This window comes from Athene noctua, chromosome 3 (assembly GCF_965140245.1).
Source record: "Athene noctua chromosome 3, bAthNoc1.hap1.1, whole genome shotgun sequence".
Classification (NCBI taxonomy): Eukaryota; Metazoa; Chordata; class Aves; order Strigiformes; family Strigidae; genus Athene; species Athene noctua.
The window spans coordinates 80,861,349-80,882,685 of NC_134039.1; the positions used below are offsets into that span (position 1 = coordinate 80,861,349).

Sequence of the window (21,337 nt, forward strand, 5' to 3'; positions counted from 1 at the left end):
CATCTGCCCAGCTTCTCCCTGCAAATCCCCATCTATTCCCCAAAGGCCCCTCCCTAAGCACTGGTTTGGTCTCATCAGCCTCATTTTTACTACTTCTAAACTGTTTAAGCTCTTGACATTTTCTCCGGGGTCAGACACTCCAGGCTGAAAAACTCCTGTGTCCCAAGAGGCACTTCAGAATCCGGAGTCTCTAGAAGAACCTGAAGTTCCTGAGGACACTCCTCCAAACTCACTGCCAGCACAAGTCCCCCCAGCATGTCTCACTGTGCCACGGGACACTGAATACCCACGGGAGACAGGCAGCTCCTTCAGACGGGGGCACCAGTTCCTGCCCCACGCTTCCAGTCAAGGTGAAGACTCGGACAAACCAATACACTGAAATACTGACCCATTTCTTCAGGAAGTGGCTCTGCTCACACTGTACCAGGCCTAGCACAGCTGCAGCTCGATGGTTACAAGTCCAGGATGCCCACAAGCACCAGAGGTACAAGACCTGCTGCCTCACAGGGGCGCCACAGGATACCAGATTCAAATACCTGCCCGAGTCCAGCCCCCAGCAGCCAGGACCAGACCCTCCCCTCTCCACTGACCGCACAGAACAAGCTTCTCCAGAGGCAGAGGAGGGGGCGCTGTATAGGCTCTAATGGATCTGTGGGGCCAGACAGGTGAGAGGTCTGGATTCTCACAGATGTGGGCAGAGGCAGTTACTAGCAGCCACTGCAACAGTCAGTGATTTGTTTCAAGCTTCACCATAGGTCCTAGAAAGGTCTCCTTAAGAGAAGTAGCTGTTTAATACTGTTGCAGAGGTACCGCTGTTCTTGTCATTAAAAAAGCAGCACGATATTTCAGCCTAAGACTTTGAATCTGCACCATTAAGAAAGTTTCAACATCTCACTGTTTAAGCAGAATTACACATCACCGTTTCTGTGCATTCCCTCACCATTCCCAGTCAAGACACACAATGGTAAAGATTTGTGGCTGCTAGAAATACTGTTCATGGTCATGGGAGGTCCTAATTATTTTCTCTGCAATGCCCAGCAGACTGAAATTTTCTCCAGATGTATAAAAATGGGATTTGAAAGCCTCAAGAGCCATAAGATTACTTCCCCCAAGCCCCAAAGGCTTATATTAAAAATGTTGTTACCAAAAAAAAACCCCAAAAGCCAAATCAGATGCATTCAAGATCAAAAACTCTTTGCACTGAGGCTGGCTGTATTTTTCAGCTGAAACATATGTAAGCTTTTTTTTTTATCTCTCCTGATAAATACCACATGAAAGATTAGCCAATAAAGTCTTTATATTTACAGAAATAACCAAGATTCACATTCAACTGCTTCTCTCTAATCATCTCCCCACATCGGTCTCCAATGGGAAAGCAGCCAAGAAAGTTCCACATATGCTCCTTGCAGGGCTGAGTCTCACCTAAAACTGTAAGATAGGGGAAACAGTTCAGTCTGTATGCTTGCCTGAATAACAAACTGAAATAAAAGCAAGGATCATGTTCACTGTCCCCTGGTCATAATCCCTTAAAATAAAAACCCCTCTGCTGTATATTGTATGTGCTCAGCATAAAGCATAGATTTAAAAAGAAATCTAAATAAATGGGGCTTGTAAAAAGAAAGCTGTAGAAAATCTACTGCTTTATGCTTTGTCGCACAGCCCACCCTAGGTTCCTGTTGGTGTTTAAGCACAAACTCTGTCTCTTCAATCCTGGTTGTTGAAGATCAAAATATGAGTCATACCTTGGACACTGCAGAGCCTCATAAAGCGTTGTACTCCACACATTTCGACGGGTCTGTTGGGAAGTGCTTCTGGCAAATGGTCATGAGCCTCTTCAGCCCCTAGGAATTAACAAAACAAGGACAATTCTGTAATAAAACTGCAGCTGTCAAACAAACTTAACAGTCTGCAGTAGTTTGAAGCGTAACAAGAAGAATTCAAGACAAACGGCTGCTATTTTGGGTTGTTTTTTCTTTAATTTGGTTGGTTTTCCAGTTTTTAAGTTTTATGAACCTTTGTGCTGCAAAGTGATGAGTTATCTCCAATATTAGAGGAGTCTGTGTCATAACCAAAGTGACCACAGATTCAGTCCCCCATGACAGATTCATAGTGAAGGATCACAGTAATGCTTTAATCCCTCTTCACCATCGCAGGAGAAAACAATACTATCACAAGAAAAGATAGTTAACAGAAAACTGAGTATTAAAAGCCATTTTATGGAACAAAAAGAAATTTCTGAAACCAAAGCAAGCTGCACAGCTACAAGAACTGAACAATTTTCCTGGAAGAGAGATGCCATTCCTCCCCATGGTGGCACCACACCTGACCTACACCATGGAGGCAAACGGAAATAATCAAGAAGAAAGGCAAAATGTCAACTTTTCAGTTCTTTCAAGACGTCAACTGCTGAAATCCTGTGATTATTTTCTTTCAAATCATGCATAAAAGTCTAAAAAAGAAAGCAAACTGCTGTGGTGGTAGCATAATTTAGAAGTGACATTGTAGTCTAAGATGGCAGTCATGTGCCTGTCATTAGATACTCATCATGGAAGGCAGGGAAGAAGGGAAGAGGAAGAAGGGAAAAATGATTCAACAGAGGATGCTTTGGCCTTTTCAATGCAGGCCAGTGCAGGAAAATATGTCCTAGCACCATAATGACTCCTTGTTTGGGATGTCATGATCCCAGGTTCACTGTAAATCAGAAACATGTTAGCTTGATGTAACTGCTGAAGCACAGACAATAGTCTGTGCTCCGGTCTGAATCAGACTAGCTAAGACCTGAAATTTACAACCAGCACAGAGAACGTACATGTTTAAAGCCAAATTTGTCTTGGCACTTCAGTAAGTTGTGTAATTCAGAAGCACAGATAGGAAATTCACAGTGGGAAGATGAACATGAAGATTTCCTTGACCAGCAGATGTAGCCTCAGAAGCAGAGAAGGGACAAACCACAGAACTCACATAGAGCAGAGGATCTCAACCTGTGGTTGGGAACCCCTGTGGGGCCACAATGTCATCACAGGGGCTCCTCAAAGGCTTAAACAGGGGTTGGGAATGTCCAGCCCAGAAACATTTAGTCTGTCCCACGGCAAGCACCGTGTCTCCTTTTCCCACAGCCCCCTCCGCTCAATGCTCCTCTCATATTCAAGCCCCCCCTCCGCCTCCCCCTGCCTGCCCTGACACACTCGTGTATTTGGTGCTAGTACGTTGGTGGGACTCACTTTAACTAGGCAGTTTTTCTGCTAAAGACACTTTCTTTACCCAATGGCCCTCTTTAAGGACACAATGGGGCTGAAGTCTGTTCCTCCAAGTGGTGGCCCTGGACCCGTAAACAAAAATATATGGTGACTGAACACAGACAAACCAGGGGGAAGGTGAGAGAATTGTAAAAACTTGTCATCAATTTTAATGTAAAAATTGGCAGCAAATTCAGAATTAGGATGTCAAAATACCATAAAATGGGCCATCTGAGCAAGAAGAGTGTTGATATTAAATTCATATGGCATCATTACTATAAAGATACTGTAATAGGAGTGTGTGCATTAACAGATGAAATATTTCCCCTTCTCTTTGAATTTGAAGATCCTTCATGAGAAAATTGAAATAAGTATTTGATGCAGTCTAGTGCTTTAAATCTTGAATTAAGTCTTGGTAGTTCACAGCCACAAAAGGTATTTAAAGGGGGTCTGTGGTGAAGGAAAGGTTGAGAACCCCTGATATACAAGGCATCTTCCACAAGGTATGTTAAGAGAGCAAGCAACACTACAGAGTAGAGATCTTTCTGTAGAAGAGTGGCAACTGGACACATTGGCTAATTATTCACCAAAATTGGAGAAACAGCATTATGGCCATGCTGAGGCCCACACCAATCTTCCTTCAGAGTCCAAATCACTTTTTTAACATAGAATAACAAAAAAATTTAGTTTAACATAAGCTATTTCATCCATTAAATACTTCCACCAACTGGAGCCTGGCTCTGAAGATGCATAGTCCACATGCCAGTTTTCACCTTTGATTTGTTGGCTCTGTAAGTGTCTGGAGCTCCCTCCAACTTCACAATATTTTCTCAGGTTATGATATTAAAAACTACAGTTGAAGAGAAACCAAAGGTTATATTTGTATATAATATAAAGAGACATAAAGAGATAAAGAGACTCAATATAGAATAGGAAGTTGCATCTTGCAAGCAATCTGCTTGGAGACATCTGCAGAGGTTGAAAAGCAATGGGAGTCCTGCTGCTGCAGCAGGAAGACATTTACGTAAACCTCCTCTGCCAGAAGCTCTGAGCTCCATGATGCTGCTCTGGAGGCTTCAGAGTTAAGCCAGAAGGTCTTTATCTCAATGAAACTGCAACTGGGTAGAGGCAAATACATTTAACAATACGAGGAGAGAAGACTCGTTTCCTCAGATCTGTCCACCCGCTACACTGAAAGGTCAAAGAGAAATACCACTGCTACTAATTCCACAATCAAAAGTTCAAAACATGAGTATGAAGAGGCATAGGAGGAACTAAACCTGGAATTTTGAGCCCACACCATTAAACATGTTTGAAAAATGAATGCATTTATCTAGTTGCAGAAATAGTCAGGACTATATTTCACGTTATAAATTTCATGCACATTGTTAAAACCATGAGTTAAGCAGGGGAGGAACTCAGAGGAATAAAGCATGTCTTCACAGCTACTTTGGTGTTCATACACGACCACAATAGTTAAGATGGAGAAAAATCCATTAGATTGTTCCTAGCCCAGCACTGAAAAGCCTTTGGGTCCAGGATGAGCTTGATCCAAACTAAGGCAACCGTTCACTTCCAGGACCTTTTCACCACATCACCGGTAACTGTGAGACCAGTATTTCTCAAAGATCCCCTAACTTCAAAAGCAAATCTGTTGGATTTCCAAAACTAACATTACCTGAATATACTTCCTTTGAGTTTCATCGTTGAGAACGTGGGCTACGTGCTTGGAGAAAATCTTTTCGCGACCCGTCCGAGCGTGGATGCCAACCATAGTGACACCGATGGGCCAGGGAGCGTTTCCAATAGCCATCTGAAGATAGGCATCATTTGCCTGAAGGAGTACAGTGCACACACACTTAGCAAAACACAAAGGGCATCAGAAAGCAAAGCATTTTTGCATTGCCAGATAACCACCTCATATTCCAGTCTCTCTGAACCGGGTTTTATTGCACAATATTAACCAATTTTACAACACACCTTCCTAACATGATTTCTGTTTCTGCTGAACTCTGAGGGAAGCAAGGACAAGCATCCTGGCTTGTATTAGAAATAGCGTGACCAGCGGAAGGAGGGAGGTGACAGTCCCCCTGTGACCTGCACGGGTGAGGCCAAACCTGGAGTGTTGTGTCCAAGTTTGGGCACCTCAATACGAGAGAGATCGAGGGGCTGGAGCGAGGGCAGAGGAGGGCAACGAAGCTGGTGAAGGGCCTGGAAAATAAATCCTGTGAGGAGCCATTGAAGGAGCTGGGAGTGTTCAGTGTGAGGAAGAGAAAGCTGAGGAGAGACCTCATCACTACAACTACCTGAAAGGACATTGTAGAGAGGTTGGTGCTGGTCTCTTCTCACAGGTAATTAGTGACAGAACAAGAGGGAATGGCTTTAAACTGCAACAGGGGAGGTTCAGACTGGGCATTAGGAAAAAATTTTTCACAAAAAGAGTGCTCAGACAGTGGAACAGGCTGCCCAGAGAGGGGGTGGAGTCCCCATCCCTGGATGTGTTTACGGGTCGTTTGGATGAGATGTTGGGGGATAGGGTGTAGGGGAGAACTTTGTAGAGTCGGGCTGATGGTTGGACTCGATGATCCCAAGGGTCTTTTCTGACCTGAATGATTCTGTGATTATGACGATGGACTTTACCTATAGGGTGATGAAAGAAAGCCCTGCATAAGGCAGTCTAATATTGATTAAAACTGAAGTTTTCTGGGAGGACTGCTTTCAACTCAGCCTTCTCAGGTTCCCGTAAGCTTTTCTGCTGTAATCCCCTCTACAACCCTTGCCGTTTTGGCTGCAGACTAGACCAGGGAGACTGACTTAAGCACAATCCACTGCAGGCCCACGTCATGTGTGCAGAACTGAGGTCACACAGTATGCAGGAGCGTGCTGGGGCCTGACAGCTATCAGGGGGAGAAGTGAGCTTCCAATGAGGCTGAGAACCAGCTCCCTAAAGAACTGGGTTAAATAAGCACATTTGTAACAATGTTTACAAACAGACCAGTAGCAGCAGTAAATTAATCTGACATTTCCCAGTCCGGATAGCAGATCCCATTTCTTATCATAAAGCTGTACCACACAACATCCCTGAGGAATAAAACTTGAAGGGAAAATGAATAGAAATTAAGACAGAAAGAAGTATAGAGCTTAAAAAAAACCCCACATGACAACTGAGAACATGAAGCGAGGGGAACAGACATGTACATGCAATTAGAGAAACAGCTTCAGTGAGGACTTGGAGCAGGACATTCCACCACTGTTAGCGAGCAGCTACAAGACTCACTGATAAACTCAGCTCATTTATCATCTCCCACTTAAGAGACTAAACAATAAGAAGTGGCAATCATGACCAGTGGGTGTAGTTTCTTCCCAACTGGCACTGAGCAATCCGAGAGGTGAATAACGAACAAGGCAGGGGGTGCAGACAGAGCTGAGTGAACCGGTAGAAGGGACTTAATCTTCACCTACATAAGGCAGAATCTGAACAGTCTTAGTCAAATATCTACTTGCTGACTCAAATATAGTTTTGTGATGAAACACAGCATGTGAACATGCAATTAAAGACCCTTCCTGGACTGTCACAACAGGATCAGTTAAGGTGGAGTGGACAACTTGCATTCTGGCATTTGCCTACTGTCACGTGTTCATTCCAAAATTAAAATCTTTTGACCATTTCATCTAACAAAGCAGTAAGAATTTGTGACTGACAGTATTCACTAGGCTGTACAAAGCAAAAAAGCACAGAAGACAACAGCAGGCAGAAAGTGTCTCTTAGGAAGCAAAATGGAAAAGGATATGAGTATCTTTAAAAGCACAAGGCTCATTAGCCTAATTTTTTAAAAAACAGAACTTCCAAGCGTGTACTCAACCCCCCCTCAATCAGTCTGTGAAGTTTACATAAAGCCAAGCACCTCCGGGAGAGAGGAGCACAGCTGACTAACCCCTGAGACAGACCACAGTCCTGCACACTCACTGCTTTGTTCAGGAAGGCATCAGAAAGGGAATTTCAGCATAATGATGATGACCAAAATCCAAAAAATGCCCCAAAACAACCCCCCCCACGATGATAAATCCCACGCTTTTAGTTCTACTGTCAAATGATTTGGATTAAACTTGCCTTAGGCTGTTTAAAGTTTTTTCAATAACAAAAGCAGGTTCGCTTGCTTACTCGACAAATTATCCCAAGTCCTCACAAGAATAAGAAATACTAGAAATTTAAAAGCAAAACACGGCTCAATTTCCTCTGCATACACAAGTTGCTTAAGCAAATGCTATCAGTATTTGAGTTTCACTTCTGAAAGCAGCTACAAACAAAACCTAACACTGCCTTTGATCTTCTGCGCCAAAGTACTTCTGCCTCCTCCAGTAAGCAGACTTGGTCCAAAAAAATTTTCATTAACTTACCTCAACCTAACCGGGCCAGCTAATGTGAGCATACCAAACAAAAAGAACAGTGTCTCATATTCAATAGCTCAGTGCATCTCAATTAATTCCTAATTAATCAACATCCTATTACTATTAATTCAATACCTTCATTTAACCTTATAATATCAGGTTTCCCATACAGGATTCCTCTGCAACTTAATATAACCATCTCTGAGAAAAATTCTCTTTGTGCTTGCAAAGCTCTGCAGTTTCACCAGTCTCAAGAGATCTCCTGACAAGCTGCAGATCAAACAGTACCTGGAGCCTAACCTTTAACAGCCATTTTTCATTTTGTTAGAATATATGTTGTGTGTACTTCCAGCTACGTATCTTCAAAATGCAAAATGGGAAACGTTGAAGTAATAAACTCAATCTATTAGAACCAGACAGCCCGAACATGCCAGAAGAGTGTAAATAGACATACCTTCACATATTCTCTTTGCAACATGAATTTGATAATATCCGTTATTGATTCTTTGATGTCTGCAGGAAGTGTCTACAGGAGAAGAGAAGGGGGGGGGAAGACACCTTTACTTCAGAACAGCAGCTCAGGAAAATCATCCTACTCAGCATTTATTCAAAGTTCAGCACCTACCCTAGCTTGAGGACTTTAACAACAGAAAACATCTTTGTTATTTAGAGGAAGGATCTGAAGCAAGAGAGATTAAGTGGTTACACCTAGTAGCTAGTGGCAAAACACAATCCCAATTCTCTACTGTAATGTTTTCAACCCAGTGAACAGGTGATAATACAGCAACACCCGGAAAAGCAACAGGGAGGCAGAAAAATCCACTGGTCAAGATAAAAAGGTCAAAACGGGGAATCATAGGCTCTCAGCACAGAAACCCTGACCAAGTCATCCTCTCTTCTTCAGTGAAAATAGCATTACCTTAGGAAAGGGCACTAACTACTGGGTACTTTGAAAGCAGAAGTTCAAGTGAGCCTGACAGGATAATGACATTGAAAAGCGATTCACCCTTTTCCGAAGTTTTCTGAAGAGTGGCCTCAGGTACGATTCTGTCTGCTTCTGAGTGGCACTGTTCAGCTTCCCTTGTACTCCCCGCTTCACGTAGTCTTCTCTGGCATTCAGCTCCTTTGCCCAAACTCCAAGAAGAAACTGTACAAGAACAAGCAACTTTATGTCATAGTGCCATCTAGTGGCTTCCTCGGCAAAACATATGGGAGCAGTCATTTAAGCCAACCGAGGCAAAATGAGGTTTTTGGAGAAATCTGAGTTAAGACGATACCTCTTTCAGAAGGACAGACAAGGACAGAGAGGAACAACCCTCCCATCATAAAAACATGCGGGCGAGGGGGCAGCGTGTATTAAAAGGTGTGTACAAAAAACCCCAAGGAAACAACAGTGTTCCTAAGTAGAAGAGGCTGATGTTTCAAGGCCATTTTTGTGAAAGAGCCTAAGGAATGGTAAAGATCACAGTAAAAATTCAACACACCAGAAGGCAAACATGTCAAATGTACCTTCTCTCCAGTGAAAAACAATTTTGAGATTTCTTTGATTGCCCAGCCCAAACTCTATTAAAATGTGAATCTATCTTATATACACAAATGAAGGCTTCAGCTCTTGCTGTGACTTCTGATCATCACAACAGTTTCACAGGAACCAGCTGACTCAAATGAGAGGCAATACAGGCTTCTTGCCAGGAAACAAGGAAACAGTTTTCTGCTATCCACTTGAACCTGTTTCCTTAGCAAAGTCAGTGGACTTCCTTTAAAGTTCTCTGATTTCACATAACAGTACCTGATGATATTCCACTTCAGCTTGCACTGTTCCTGGGGAAGGGAGGCAGAGACTCCTCAGAAATTTTTTATGCCACAGTTGTACACAGAAGCAACTACATACAACTGCCTCAATTGTTATATGGTAATCAAAACCATATTTATTTTGTCTGGAAAAGCCCAACCAGATTTTGAAGAACGCTCCTCTCCCAACAGCTCTTGCCCAGGTCTAGAAGTCACTATTGTCACTAACCAAGGCTGTGGAGTGCCAAGCATTGAAAAAAAACCCCACATCTTAAGCATAACATGTGAGTTTTTCCTCTCCAAGCAGTTGAAACCATCCCTTCTATTCACAAAATATGACACAGCTACAGAACAATCAATCTATCAGAGTTTGTTACCTTCAAGAACTTTGTTATGATGTCCATATCATAGTGATCATCACCCCGTCCTAAGGATTCTCCCAAAGCCTAGAACAGAAGAAGACAATTATTTCCACATCGTCTAGAAGTTTGCCACCACCACCACAGCAGAAAACATGATTCACTGCATCATGAACTGTAATAAACTGCACCAGTAATCCAAAACACTAGTTAGGAAGTGGAGTGAAATAGCTGTATATGGTACTAAGATTCGTTAATCTATTAAAAACATTTCAGGCAAAAAGTCAGTATGATTATTTCTGAAAAGTCAATGCAACAGTAATTTTTCATTTATGAACTACTAACCTATTGGCATAATCAGCAGCTGTCTGACAGCACTGTATTAAAGGGAACCGTGGATGCACTGCATTTTTTGAGATCCCCAAAGCCATCGATTAACTTATTTCAACTCTGACATACTGAGGCTTTTTACCATTTCATATAATTCTAACTGTGAAATTGAGGGAACAAATCTAAAAAAAACCCCAAACACAACTAAAACCACAAAAAAACTCCCAGCACTATGTTCCAATACTTCAGCCTCCTGCCAAAACCTCAAAGCTGTTAATACTAACAGCAATTTTTAGAAACATTTTCCAGTAGGTATAGTTGGACTTAGAAATTATTTCTATCGCCCTCACATTTCCAAACTGAGTTTTATTTAAAAATATCTCCTAGATATGGAACCCAATACAGTGTAAGCCTTCATGCTCAAGGGAATGCAGTTAGTAGCATAAAATTAAGACTGCAGTGTCTTCAAACTTTTCAGAAAAAGTTTGCTTTCATGGCTAAAACCAAGCGTGCCCTACTACCCCAAAGAGGGAGTATTTTGAGAACTAACAGATCAATAAAATGCAGCCCCATTACAACTGATGTCCAGTCTGGCACTACAGTTATTTTAAACCAGAAGCCCTGATACCCTAACAAAAAAAAAATCCAACAAAGACCATCTCCTAATAATGATGTATCACTTAAGCTTTCAGCTATAAATCAGATTAATTCTTTTGGAGGGATGTTACGAAGATTAACTCCTACAAATAGTTTTGAAGATTAGGGGTAGAAGTCTTCAGCTCAAGTTAATGTGCTTTTCAAAACATCACCCTAAAATGCCAGGTGCTGAATGCATGTCATGGCACTCATTCTCTGCTAACTTACACAAACACCATGGTATTCTGTCAGAACACAGTAGCCATTTGCACTGAAGTGTCTGGGACACATCGTCTCTGCATTTCTTCTATTTCCAGTGATCTGCCTACTTCTGATGTCCACTTCTTTTTTTGTCCTGGATGTTTTTGATATCAAACATTCTTTCTGAGTGTCTATTTTTCAGAGTCCATCTTTCTTGCATAGGGAAAATTCATCGGTACTAAGCTTATTATCCTCTCAAATATGCACTGGAAAGGCTTCAGAATTTATGATCAGGTAACGTATTTTTATTAAATTCTCTACTTCCAAACCCCTTGCAGAGGGAATCCTAACTGTATCACTTTCTCTGCGGGCAACTCCTGCCCCCTTTTTGATGAAGCGTTGTAAACAAAGACCTCTTGAATCTTCACGTCTACTGTAGACACCTATGGTGTAACTCAAGGCTTAGAAACCTAAATTTCCTAACAGAGCATACTTCAGAATACCTAAGTCAGATGTTGAAAACAAGATAACTTTGCCTAGACAATCCTGAAGCTCTCACAACAATATACTACATCTAAAATCCCTTACTTAAAATCTACCCATCACATACTTCCAGTTCTTCAATAGTAGTATTCTCCTCGTGGACTTTCAAGTCATTCTGTGAGTCGTCGTCTCCTGCTTCTTGGCCGCCTACAATTTCGTTCAGATACTGTTGGTCAATCTTATCCAAAGCAGCCTTCAGGTCATTTCTCAGGCCCTAGAAAAGATAAGAAATTACTAATTTACAAAAGAACTCAAGTAAATAAAGGCAGTTCAATATTATCACTGTGAGCATCCAACTTCCGTTTAAGAAAAGCCAAATTCTGTAAAAACATGCATAAGGGCTTAGCCTTGTTTTCTGAATTCAAACAGAATTCCAAGAACAGTTTCTGGATTGCTTCAGCACTTAAGAAAAAGCAGGTGCATGAACTTCTGCAAAGTTCATACCTATGATGAATACTCTTTACCATGTTTTCACCAGAAAAGCATGGAGGACTGAATCAACTTCTAGGACTTTCTTCAAGGTATTTTCTCCAAGCAGCACACTGAACTGTTGGAGAACGGCTTGCAGAGAGCAAGGCCATGGGTCTCTGCAGGAGCTGATTGCAGCCATCAGAGGTAAACAAAGGAAAAAACCCAGGGTACAGTTATGCTAACAAAGGACTGTTATGTTAACAAAGAGAGAAACTGAGGTACACAATGGCCTTGATGGTAAAAACAACCTTGGGAAAGAAAAGGCAGGCCAGAAGAGGGAAGATGTTGTGACATATCTGAAATGCCACAAGGGGCTGGGATATTATAATGTAGCCTTTTACGTGTATCCAATAGATCTGTGAGGAGTAGGCATGATTACTGTAGAGTGCTTATATAAGGTGTGATTTCTTTCAATAAAGTGGAAGCTTGCTCTATCATTCACATTGAATTGGCTGCTTGCTTCCTCCACCCGCAGCACTGAACCACCCCAAAACAAACAGAAAACAGACCTCAGCCCCATCAGCTCTACAAGTCTTCACATATGCCCTGAAAAAAGCTGTAAATAAGGTATGTAACACTCCTTCAGTACTATCACATAAAATATTTATGGTTTCCCTTTATTGCCAATGATTTAAACATAGCAGAATGGTTTATACAGATTAAGTGTTTAAAACCCTCTACTCTAGAATAAGTGATTAAAAAAAAAAGAAGCAGAATCCGTTTCAAGCCATAAAGTTAAGAGCTGCTTTTAAATAGAACAAGAAACTCAGCTTAGTCACAGCTACAGGACTTGCATTCTTATCCTGAGACATAAAATACAAAGCTCTACAAAGGAGTATGACATTTCTTACCCTAAGAAAAATTCAGACACTCCACTGGGAATAGATGTGCACAGTTATTTCCCTTCTTTCATCATCAGACTTGACTGTCTGGACCGTTTCTATTAATCATTTAGTAGTCTAAAAATGTCCAAACCACAGACTGGTCAAAGTGACTATCTACATTTTAAGCAACGTGTGGCAACAGGAGTGACCAAAACATGTAACAAAAATCCAACACAATCCTATTTATGAGCTCACTATTTGCTGACACGCCTACCGCTGTTGATGTCACCAAAGGAGAAAGCCTTCACTAGCAGAGGGTTTTTTTAAACCTTCAGATATGTTTATCTTTTTTTAGAAGACTTGAACAGGCAAAGGCTTTCCTTTTCTGAGCATCCCCAGAAAAGCCATTTCAAATAATTCAGTTTGTCATGAATTAGGGAAGAAAATCCAAATCATCGCTCTCTTAGCTAGGGTGCAGATTTGGTTAACAGTGAATGCAAAACAAACTCCAATTGCATCTCCACACTTAAGTGACCAATTCTTAAGACAAAAGGAATAAATCAGTTAAATATGTCTATTTTACTCATTTTTTGAAGCAATTGTTACTTTAAAAGGAAGGGGGGAAAATGAAGTTTCCGTAACAAGTTATAGCTCTGGAACCAAGGAATTTGAAAAATCATTTACATACCAGAAGGACAGGAGGCAGTCCTCCTCTCACATACCTTTACCTTCTCAGAGATGAGCATAATCACAAACACAGGCTAGTTTTAACAGTAAAGGACTGTCTTCTCTGCTGGTTACAAAGCAGGTGACAGCACAGGCTGGGGTATTACTGACACCTGGAGGCCCCTTGTTCAACTGAAAAGGGCCCAGAAGGTTTCTAGGATTGAACCTGTCTAACACAAGGAATTGTAGTTGTGCACAGAACTATGACATTTAACATACTTTCTCAGGCAATAAGACAGAGAAGGTATTTCCCTGTTCTGTACTACCCCTCCCTCCTGAAAATTCACAGTTACTGAAACTGATCTTCAGTCACTTTTAGAGGGCTCCTCACTGGTTATCCCACCACAAATAAGTAACTGATAGCCAGTCTTACCTTGTTCACTTCAGGTGCAAGAATTTCTATCTTCCTCAGACGTTGAAATGCGTCATAATCTGTTTCTCCAAAGAGCCTGATTGGCTCACCTCTCTCTCGTAACCTCCTGATAACCTGAAAAGAATCAAAGCATTCCCTTACACAAACTCATGAAGGAAGCAAAATGAAATCCAGGACGGATTTATTTACTTTGCTTAGAACAACAAGCTGAGCTGGACTGGAGAGGAAATGGCAATATTTTAAGCAGTAGAAAAATGTTTCAGACACTTTACAATCTAAATATAACATTCCCACGGTATCTCAGTGAAAGGTCATTCCAAACAGCACTGATCTAAATTTTACATAAAATCCCAAGCTGTTTAGTATAGCCTAACTTCTTCCTGCTCTGACTTGCTCAAGCAGATACACAAAAATTATCCCTCTGGCAAAGCTTAAAAACTGTTTTCAAAAATCACAACGGAACTTGATGATAATCTCTCTCACCCATCTGTCCAGCACATTAAAAATACTCCCTAACTAGGCTGCAGGTTGTCCCAGCACATCTGCAAGACTGATTTGCTGAAAATTCTCATCCTTATGCTTTGGCAAATATTAAGTCCCATAATCTAATGTGATAGTTATTTTAAAACTAGATATAACTGAGGTATAATATCCTCCTCCCTTGACTCATTTGCAGTCATGGGCAGAGTCAAAACCGGAACTTTATTCTCCCGATTCCTTATCTCACGCATCGTTTCTAAATATCTTTATACTTCCCATTATTTATTTAGTGTACCAAGCAATAGGCTTATTGAGCTGTGAATCACCATGCAAAATGTGGTGATCAAGAGAAGGGCTTACACTTCATTTCATGCCATCACTTCATTATGCCAACAGACTGGCTGGACAAGAAGACACTAAATGAACTGAGACATTCATTCATTTATTCAGTTCAAGTGTCTTGCTGTACGTTGGCATTTGACTCGCAAATGTATCACAAAGCCAGGGATGGCTAGAGTGCTGGCACAGGAACACCTAAACCTCAACCAAAACACGAGCCCAAGTAGATCCACAGCAGGGAGACACGACACAGGACATCCAGATCAAACCTCAAACCAAACACAAAACCAGCAGCCCACATTAGAAGTCCCGTGATACTCTACTGTTTTTTACAGCAAGTGTATCTTACAAAATTAAGGAGACATATGACATCCCTGGATGATCTCAGCTGTAAACGTCAGTATTTCCAAGATTAGAATTTATTTTGTACTTCTGAACTTCTTGCTTCTCTCCCGCTTTGAGGTATAGATTTGTTTGTAAACTCACATTCACACAGGTATTTTTATCCTTAGAAAGGACAAAGAACACACCAGCTGCTCTGGCTTCAGGAATTTTTCTTCAAGAAGTCAAGGTGAACTTCCAAAACTTCAGTTTCTAAATTTGGGTTCAGAGCAGTGAGCTACAAAGAAAGGAATCTGAGGGAAAAAAATCTTGCAAAAAGTCAGCACGCCACCTTCAGTATTATCCAAGAATCAGGGTACTACTTTAGAAGTCATCTGAAAGAGCTGTAAAATGTTATAGAGCACCTGTGCAAATCCATATGGCAAAGAAGCTCTACCCATCTCTACCTCCCTATGCATTCCATTGGACAGCAGATCCTTGATGAGCAAAGATCACTAATTATTGACTGTAAAAATGGAGGCTTATTATTTAATACAAACTGCCACAGAAAATACAGTTCACTAGAAAAAACGGCCCTAACAAGAAGTTTCAGATGCATTTGCTGTAAACTTAAGTAGTCTGTTGATGAAGACAGATTTTACCTCCTGTCTGGAAAGGGTCATTGGTAACTTTTCTTCTGCCAGTTCAAGTTCCAGCACTGGATTTGATGAAGTCAGTGGTTTCTCCTCCTCCTCTTGCTGTTGTACCTACATTTAACAGGCATAATTACTAATGTGCCCATGGAAATAAACCCATATCCTGACACTAGTGTAAAAACACAGGAACTCTAGAACACAGATTGTAATATGACAAAATAAACTTTTAGTTCTGTAGCTTTTATTGTCTAGAATTGAATTTCACAGAACCATAAAAGTTTTTAAAAGTACCTGTATTTAACGAACAGTTCTGCATGTTGCAGGAAGCAGTCTCTACAGCAAAGGGAAAGGACCATTGCTAAAGTTTGGCAATCACTTCAGCAGGCAGATGTCAGCACTGGTGCCAAAAATAGCAAATCCACCCCTCTGCCTGTTGATTCCTGCCCCTGCTCTATCCTCCTTACCCATGCAAACGCATTTGCATTGCTATGTGATGAACCAGATGGGGGAAATCATTCAAACAGAAAATAATCTGGCAAACAGAAAGACAGGTACTCTTCCCAGCCCATTTAACCTCCTCATCCAGCTCACCAGGCATAGCACATCCATGGACACAAGGGCAGAAATAAAAACGCAAGGGCAGGGAGAGAGTGGGGCTGCTTCTTTCGGTGGCAGTGTCAGCTTAAAATGTTTATTATCTACAGCTTCAGTGAGCTAAGTACAATTAGCAGTGATCCATGGCTTCTGCTGGGTTTTGAGAGGTGCTTGTTAAAGGTAACACATCTTTCTTGCAGGTTACAAAAAAAAAAAAGAGATACCTACAACTCCTCATAGGGAGAGGATCTCATTAACAACTCCTCTTAACCTAAAAGAAGGTCCCTGAATCAAACGGAACTTTCCTCCCTCATTACCAAATACTTTAATAATGCAAAGCAACTCTGATCAAAGTAACTTTGAGACAGCAGTCTTGTAACTACAGTTCCCTTTATAAGCTCAAATTTGACACTTCTGACAGCATGAGAAAGATGGCTGTTGGTAATATTCCTGTAATAGGGAAACATTTCCAGTACTCACTCACATCTTGTTTTTTTCCTAGATTCCTTATTAGAATTTATTTCCTTTCCGTAGTTTCTAAAAGGGAAACGCTCCACTTAATCCTACAGCACCCTGTAGCATGCTCCGTGCACAGGCAGTACACTGTTGTTTCCAGTCCGTATTCAGGTTGATAAGTTGCATGAATGTACTAGACAGATTTTTTGAAAGAAGCTTTTCTATTTTTTCAGGTCAATGTGCCAGTCTTGCATGCAGATGTCAGTATGACTCCATGTGGATGTAAGAATCCAACCCAGTGGCTCCAGCTACAGGATTCAGCCACAAATCTATATTCAATGCTGTACTAGCAAACACAGAAATCAATCCTACAACCACAGGTGTTTGGAACAAGGAAGGGAAGGACATCAGCGCTTAACACATAAAGGAAGGGGAAAAATAAAACTTCCACCAATGCAGGAAAGGGAGAATTGACAGGGACAGAAAATATGGAAGAACTGTGTAAATATATATAAAGAAATACACTACCATGGCAGAAGGATACGTACAAATTTTAACTTACAAAACATTCTTGAAATCATAAAGAGACAGCAGCATTGGGGGAAAGGATTCGATCCATTCTGTCAGCTGGACTCCAAGTTACAAGTGAAATCTTTACCACAGTTATTTTAGTTTCAGTGCTTTGTTTTTTCAAGCAAGTCAAATTATTAAAACTCATTAAGTCTAAGCAAAGCAAACACACACCTGAATTTAAAAAGAAATCAGTCTCTATTCTACATCTTATTAACACAGTAAAGATCAAATGCAGAAATCTGGGAGGCTCTAAAAAGGTACTAAATTTAACAAAGCAACTTATTTTAAAACCATTTTCAGGATAACATTTCAAACCAAAACAGGTGCTGCAGCAGCACAGATAACGGCAATTTAACCACCATGTAAGGTTCTGAAGAACTCAAGATAATGCTCAAAGAGTATCACATGGTCATTTCAACTTGCAAGAGTGAATGGATTCACAGAACACTTGCTCATGGCTACATGCTGCATTTGGCATTGATATTCAAATATTGTATAAAGAGATCAAGGTTTCAGAATAAGTCACTAACTGGGTGAAGTTCAGTTGAAAACAAAGCTCCTATTTGTGTCCAGTAACAGCAAACAAGATTACGAGCCTCTGTCTTCCACAAGGGAATGCACACCCCGTCCCGGACACACATAATCAGGCAGGCAGGCAGACGTACACACTGGTAAGAGAAAACAACGTTCTTTCCATTTCAGTAAACTGTTTCTCTGACACCCTTACAAGGCAAATAAAGCCTTCCAGATCACTCATTTGTTTCAAAACGTGCTCTGTGTTACCAATCGTTTTCTAACATTTTGCCAGCAAGAAAACAAATGCTGTTGTTGCACTCTTTCAGTGCTGGCTGGTCGATCGCCAAAAACCAAATACAAATAGATACAGTACAAAAGTTGGCAGATCTTTTTAATACGTGCCCACGCTATACTGATTTCTTTTGAAGATTCTGACAAGACCGTGAAAGTTATCCAAATTCATCAATTTTTTATCAGTAATTTATCTAAAATTATCCAAATATATCAATTTTTTTTCCGATGGGGGGAGGGGGGGAGGTGGCTATATCAGATCCAGTGTTCATGCCTAACAGCACAATTTAAAAAGAAAGACAAGCTTTAACCCCAAGCCACTTCATGCTTTCCACAAAAAATTAAATAAAAAAAAGAAAAGCCAAACCAGAACACAAACATAAGTAGCTGTGTATCATGCACATCTTTTCCTGCATTGAAAATGGGTTTGGAAACTCATACCTCTCCAGGTGGCTTCTCATTTACAGGCTAATGTATAACATTAACAGATTGAACAAAGAACAACAATTATCATTAACAACATTTATACTGTTGATAATAAAATGTAGACTTCAAAGTAAACATACATATTCCTGGCAGAAGAATTACCATACCTTGTAGCCGCATCTCTGAAAGTAGGCCTCTTCTTCTTTTTTAGCTAACTCACTGCGTTTAAAATATTTCTTACTTCCCTAAAAGAGAGGAAAACTGTTAAGAGTTTACCGTTTCACATACTTGGGCAAAACCAGCTCAAACTTCCTTACTTGATTTGGTGAATTCAGCTACATCCTTTCATAGAGATGGCTACACTGTCCTGTAAAGGGAACTAGTTGGAAGCACCTCTGAAGATCAGCAATATAGAGTAACTTTGCAGCATATATATAAGCAGACTTAAAAGTACATTGTGTTCACCAGCACTTTAAAAAAACATGTTCTTTTTCACGTAAGGTCATAGTACTCGTTAGCCTAAAGCTTCGGTTCAGACATACACAAGGTCCAGGTTTGGAGCACAGAAAAGTTGTTTGAACATATCATACAAACCATTCTATTTTACACTAAATCAGAGCATTTTGTAAGCTTGCCTGGTGCACCTATGTAGAAACGTGTTTGATGAGACCTTCCACACACATAACTGCTGGCAACTGTGGTCACCCTGAACCATTTCCCTTGATAAATATTACTACTTCTTCATACTTTGCTGGCCTGACCACAAACATCCTCTGCTCACAGCTCCCCACTTCAACCACTAACGCCAAAATCAGAACTCTAACATCCACGGAAGCACTCTGCTTTACTGTGGGTGTTTTTAAGCTAACACCCTCGGCACACACGCACCCCTCTGTAACCCTACTGTGACTACGAACAGAACACAGCAGGGCTAAGGAAAGGGAACCACAGATCGCTCCCCAAAGGCCGCACAGATTTCTCTCATTCCTCCGTGCCTGAAATAAATAACTAAGCCAGCTCCCAAAGGCGCACAGCAAGGCCCTGAAACAAGGCCCTACGCCTGCGCTCTCAATTTCCCGGTGCCCCAAACGCCTCCGGACTCCTTCCGATGCCATCCTGGGCCACTCACGCTCCTCTTCCCCAGTCCTGGACCGACCACCACCCCGGGCAGCTCCGCATCCCCTTTCCCGAGCCCCTGTCCCAGGCCGCTTCCTCTCCCCTTCGTCGGACCCATCCCGGGCCGCCCGCCGCTTCAGCCCCGCCCCGAGCCGCCGCCGCCTCAGGCCGCTCCCGCCGTCCTGCCCTGGCCCCCGCCCAGGAGGGCCCCTGCGCTCCATCTCAGCCGCCCTCACCCCTACGAGCTCGTTCTCCTCCAGGTGCCGCCGCTTCCGGCTGATCTCGCGCCTCAGGACGTCCATGGCCGCCCAGCGACGGCCGCCGCCGGAACTGACGAAACAAAACAGCAACGTCACTTCCGGAACGCCGCGCCGGCAGCCGGCCCGCAAGGCCGCGCGCGCTCACAGCGCCCCCTGGTGGCTGGGAGGAGGAAGGAGGGAGGGAGGTGGCGGCCGCCGTAGGGTGCGACAAGTGGCGACAGAGTGGGCACAGGCGGAACGGTGAGGGCTGAGCTGCACGGGGGGTGCGTGGAGCTGGTCACTGGGCCCAGGGATGGCTTCCTGGGTGCCAGTCTCTTCTCCCAAGGAACAAGCCATAGGATGAGAGGAAACAGCCGCAAGGTGCACCCGGGGAGGTTTAGGTTGGATATTGGGAAAAACGTCCTCATGAAAGGGTTGTCAAGCACTGGAACAGGCTGCCCAGGGAAGGGGTTGAGTCGTCCCTGGAGGTATTTAAAAGACATGCAGATGTGGTGCTTGGGGACATGGTTTAGTGGTGGGCTTGGCAGTGTTAGGTGAACGGTTCCACACGGTGATCTTAAAGGTCTTTCCCAAACTAAATGATTCTGCGTTGCTACGAGGCTGGTCACTGGCCCCACGGAGCACATGGGCCCGGCTATACGAGGGTGCAGCTGCCACACAGGAGGGCCAGATGCCTCCTCAGTTGCTCCTGGCATGGGTGAGCCCCTGCCACCAGCTGGTTCACTCCAGGAGGCTTAACAACACCCCAAGGGAAATCAGAACTGTTTCACTGACTCCTATATGCCCTCAGGCAAATCTACACCTGTGAACAGTGTAGGGTTTAATTGCAGGGCACTCACAAGTACCCTGCTGCTTCCCCAGGTGATGGTGTTAAAAATCACCCAGGAGATGGGAAAGGTTTGTGCTCCCTGTGCACCTGAGGCAGCACCTTGCGATTTCACTGTGGTGCCTGGTTTCTCCTTGCTTCAGGCCTGAAGTAGCTGGTAAGGACTGAGCTCCTTAGTGTGTATATATCCTGGAAGTAAAAACTGCTACCTTTGTTAGCTTGAGTCCTTGTCACGAGGCGTACAACACTTATGACACAGATTATAACACAAAGAAATGTCTTGGTTTGCTTATTTACCTGTTTTTGTCCAGAAATTTCCATCCTGCAACTGTAAACTCCAAGAGGTCCAGAAAAAGCTTTGAAGAATGAGGAATAACAGCCAATTCCCACTCAGCTTAAATTCATCAGGGCTACACCCTTGCTGGAAATGAAGGGCACCTAACAGTGAAGGGTGAAAGTCACCTCTGTTTTCCTTAGGAGCAGCCTGGCTGGTAGCAGCACCTCTGTCTCCTCTAGTCTCATGCTATGGCACATGGCAGCTTCTGCCACCCTAGGTCCTCCCACTTTTTTTTTTTTTCACTTTTAGGTCCTCCCACGGTTTTTT

At 42.4% G+C, this 21,337-nt stretch overlaps 1 protein-coding gene across 2 annotated transcripts; it reads right to left on the reverse strand.

The window, feature by feature from the left end:
• Positions 1-1,192: 1,192 nt before the first annotated feature.
• PRPF18 (pre-mRNA processing factor 18) lies at positions 1,193-19,976 on the reverse strand. 2 transcript variants are annotated; one of them, XM_074903465.1, is made up of 12 exons: positions 19,884-19,976; positions 18,699-18,776; positions 18,547-18,573; positions 15,682-15,786; positions 13,880-13,993; positions 11,553-11,699; positions 9,794-9,862; positions 8,632-8,772; positions 8,080-8,151; positions 4,915-5,070; positions 1,743-1,841; positions 1,193-1,428 (listed from the first exon to the last, which is right to left on the reverse strand). In XM_074903465.1, exons 1-11 carry the CDS (start codon positions 19,947-19,949, stop codon positions 1,761-1,763), a joined length of 1,056 nt encoding a protein of 351 aa, XP_074759566.1. In that variant the 5' UTR covers positions 19,950-19,976; the 3' UTR covers positions 1,193-1,428; positions 1,743-1,760. The 2 variants fall into 2 exon arrangements, with proteins under 2 accessions (XP_074759566.1, XP_074759567.1); XM_074903466.1 differs by lacking the exon at positions 18,547-18,573.
• Positions 19,977-21,337: the final 1,361 nt, after the last annotated feature.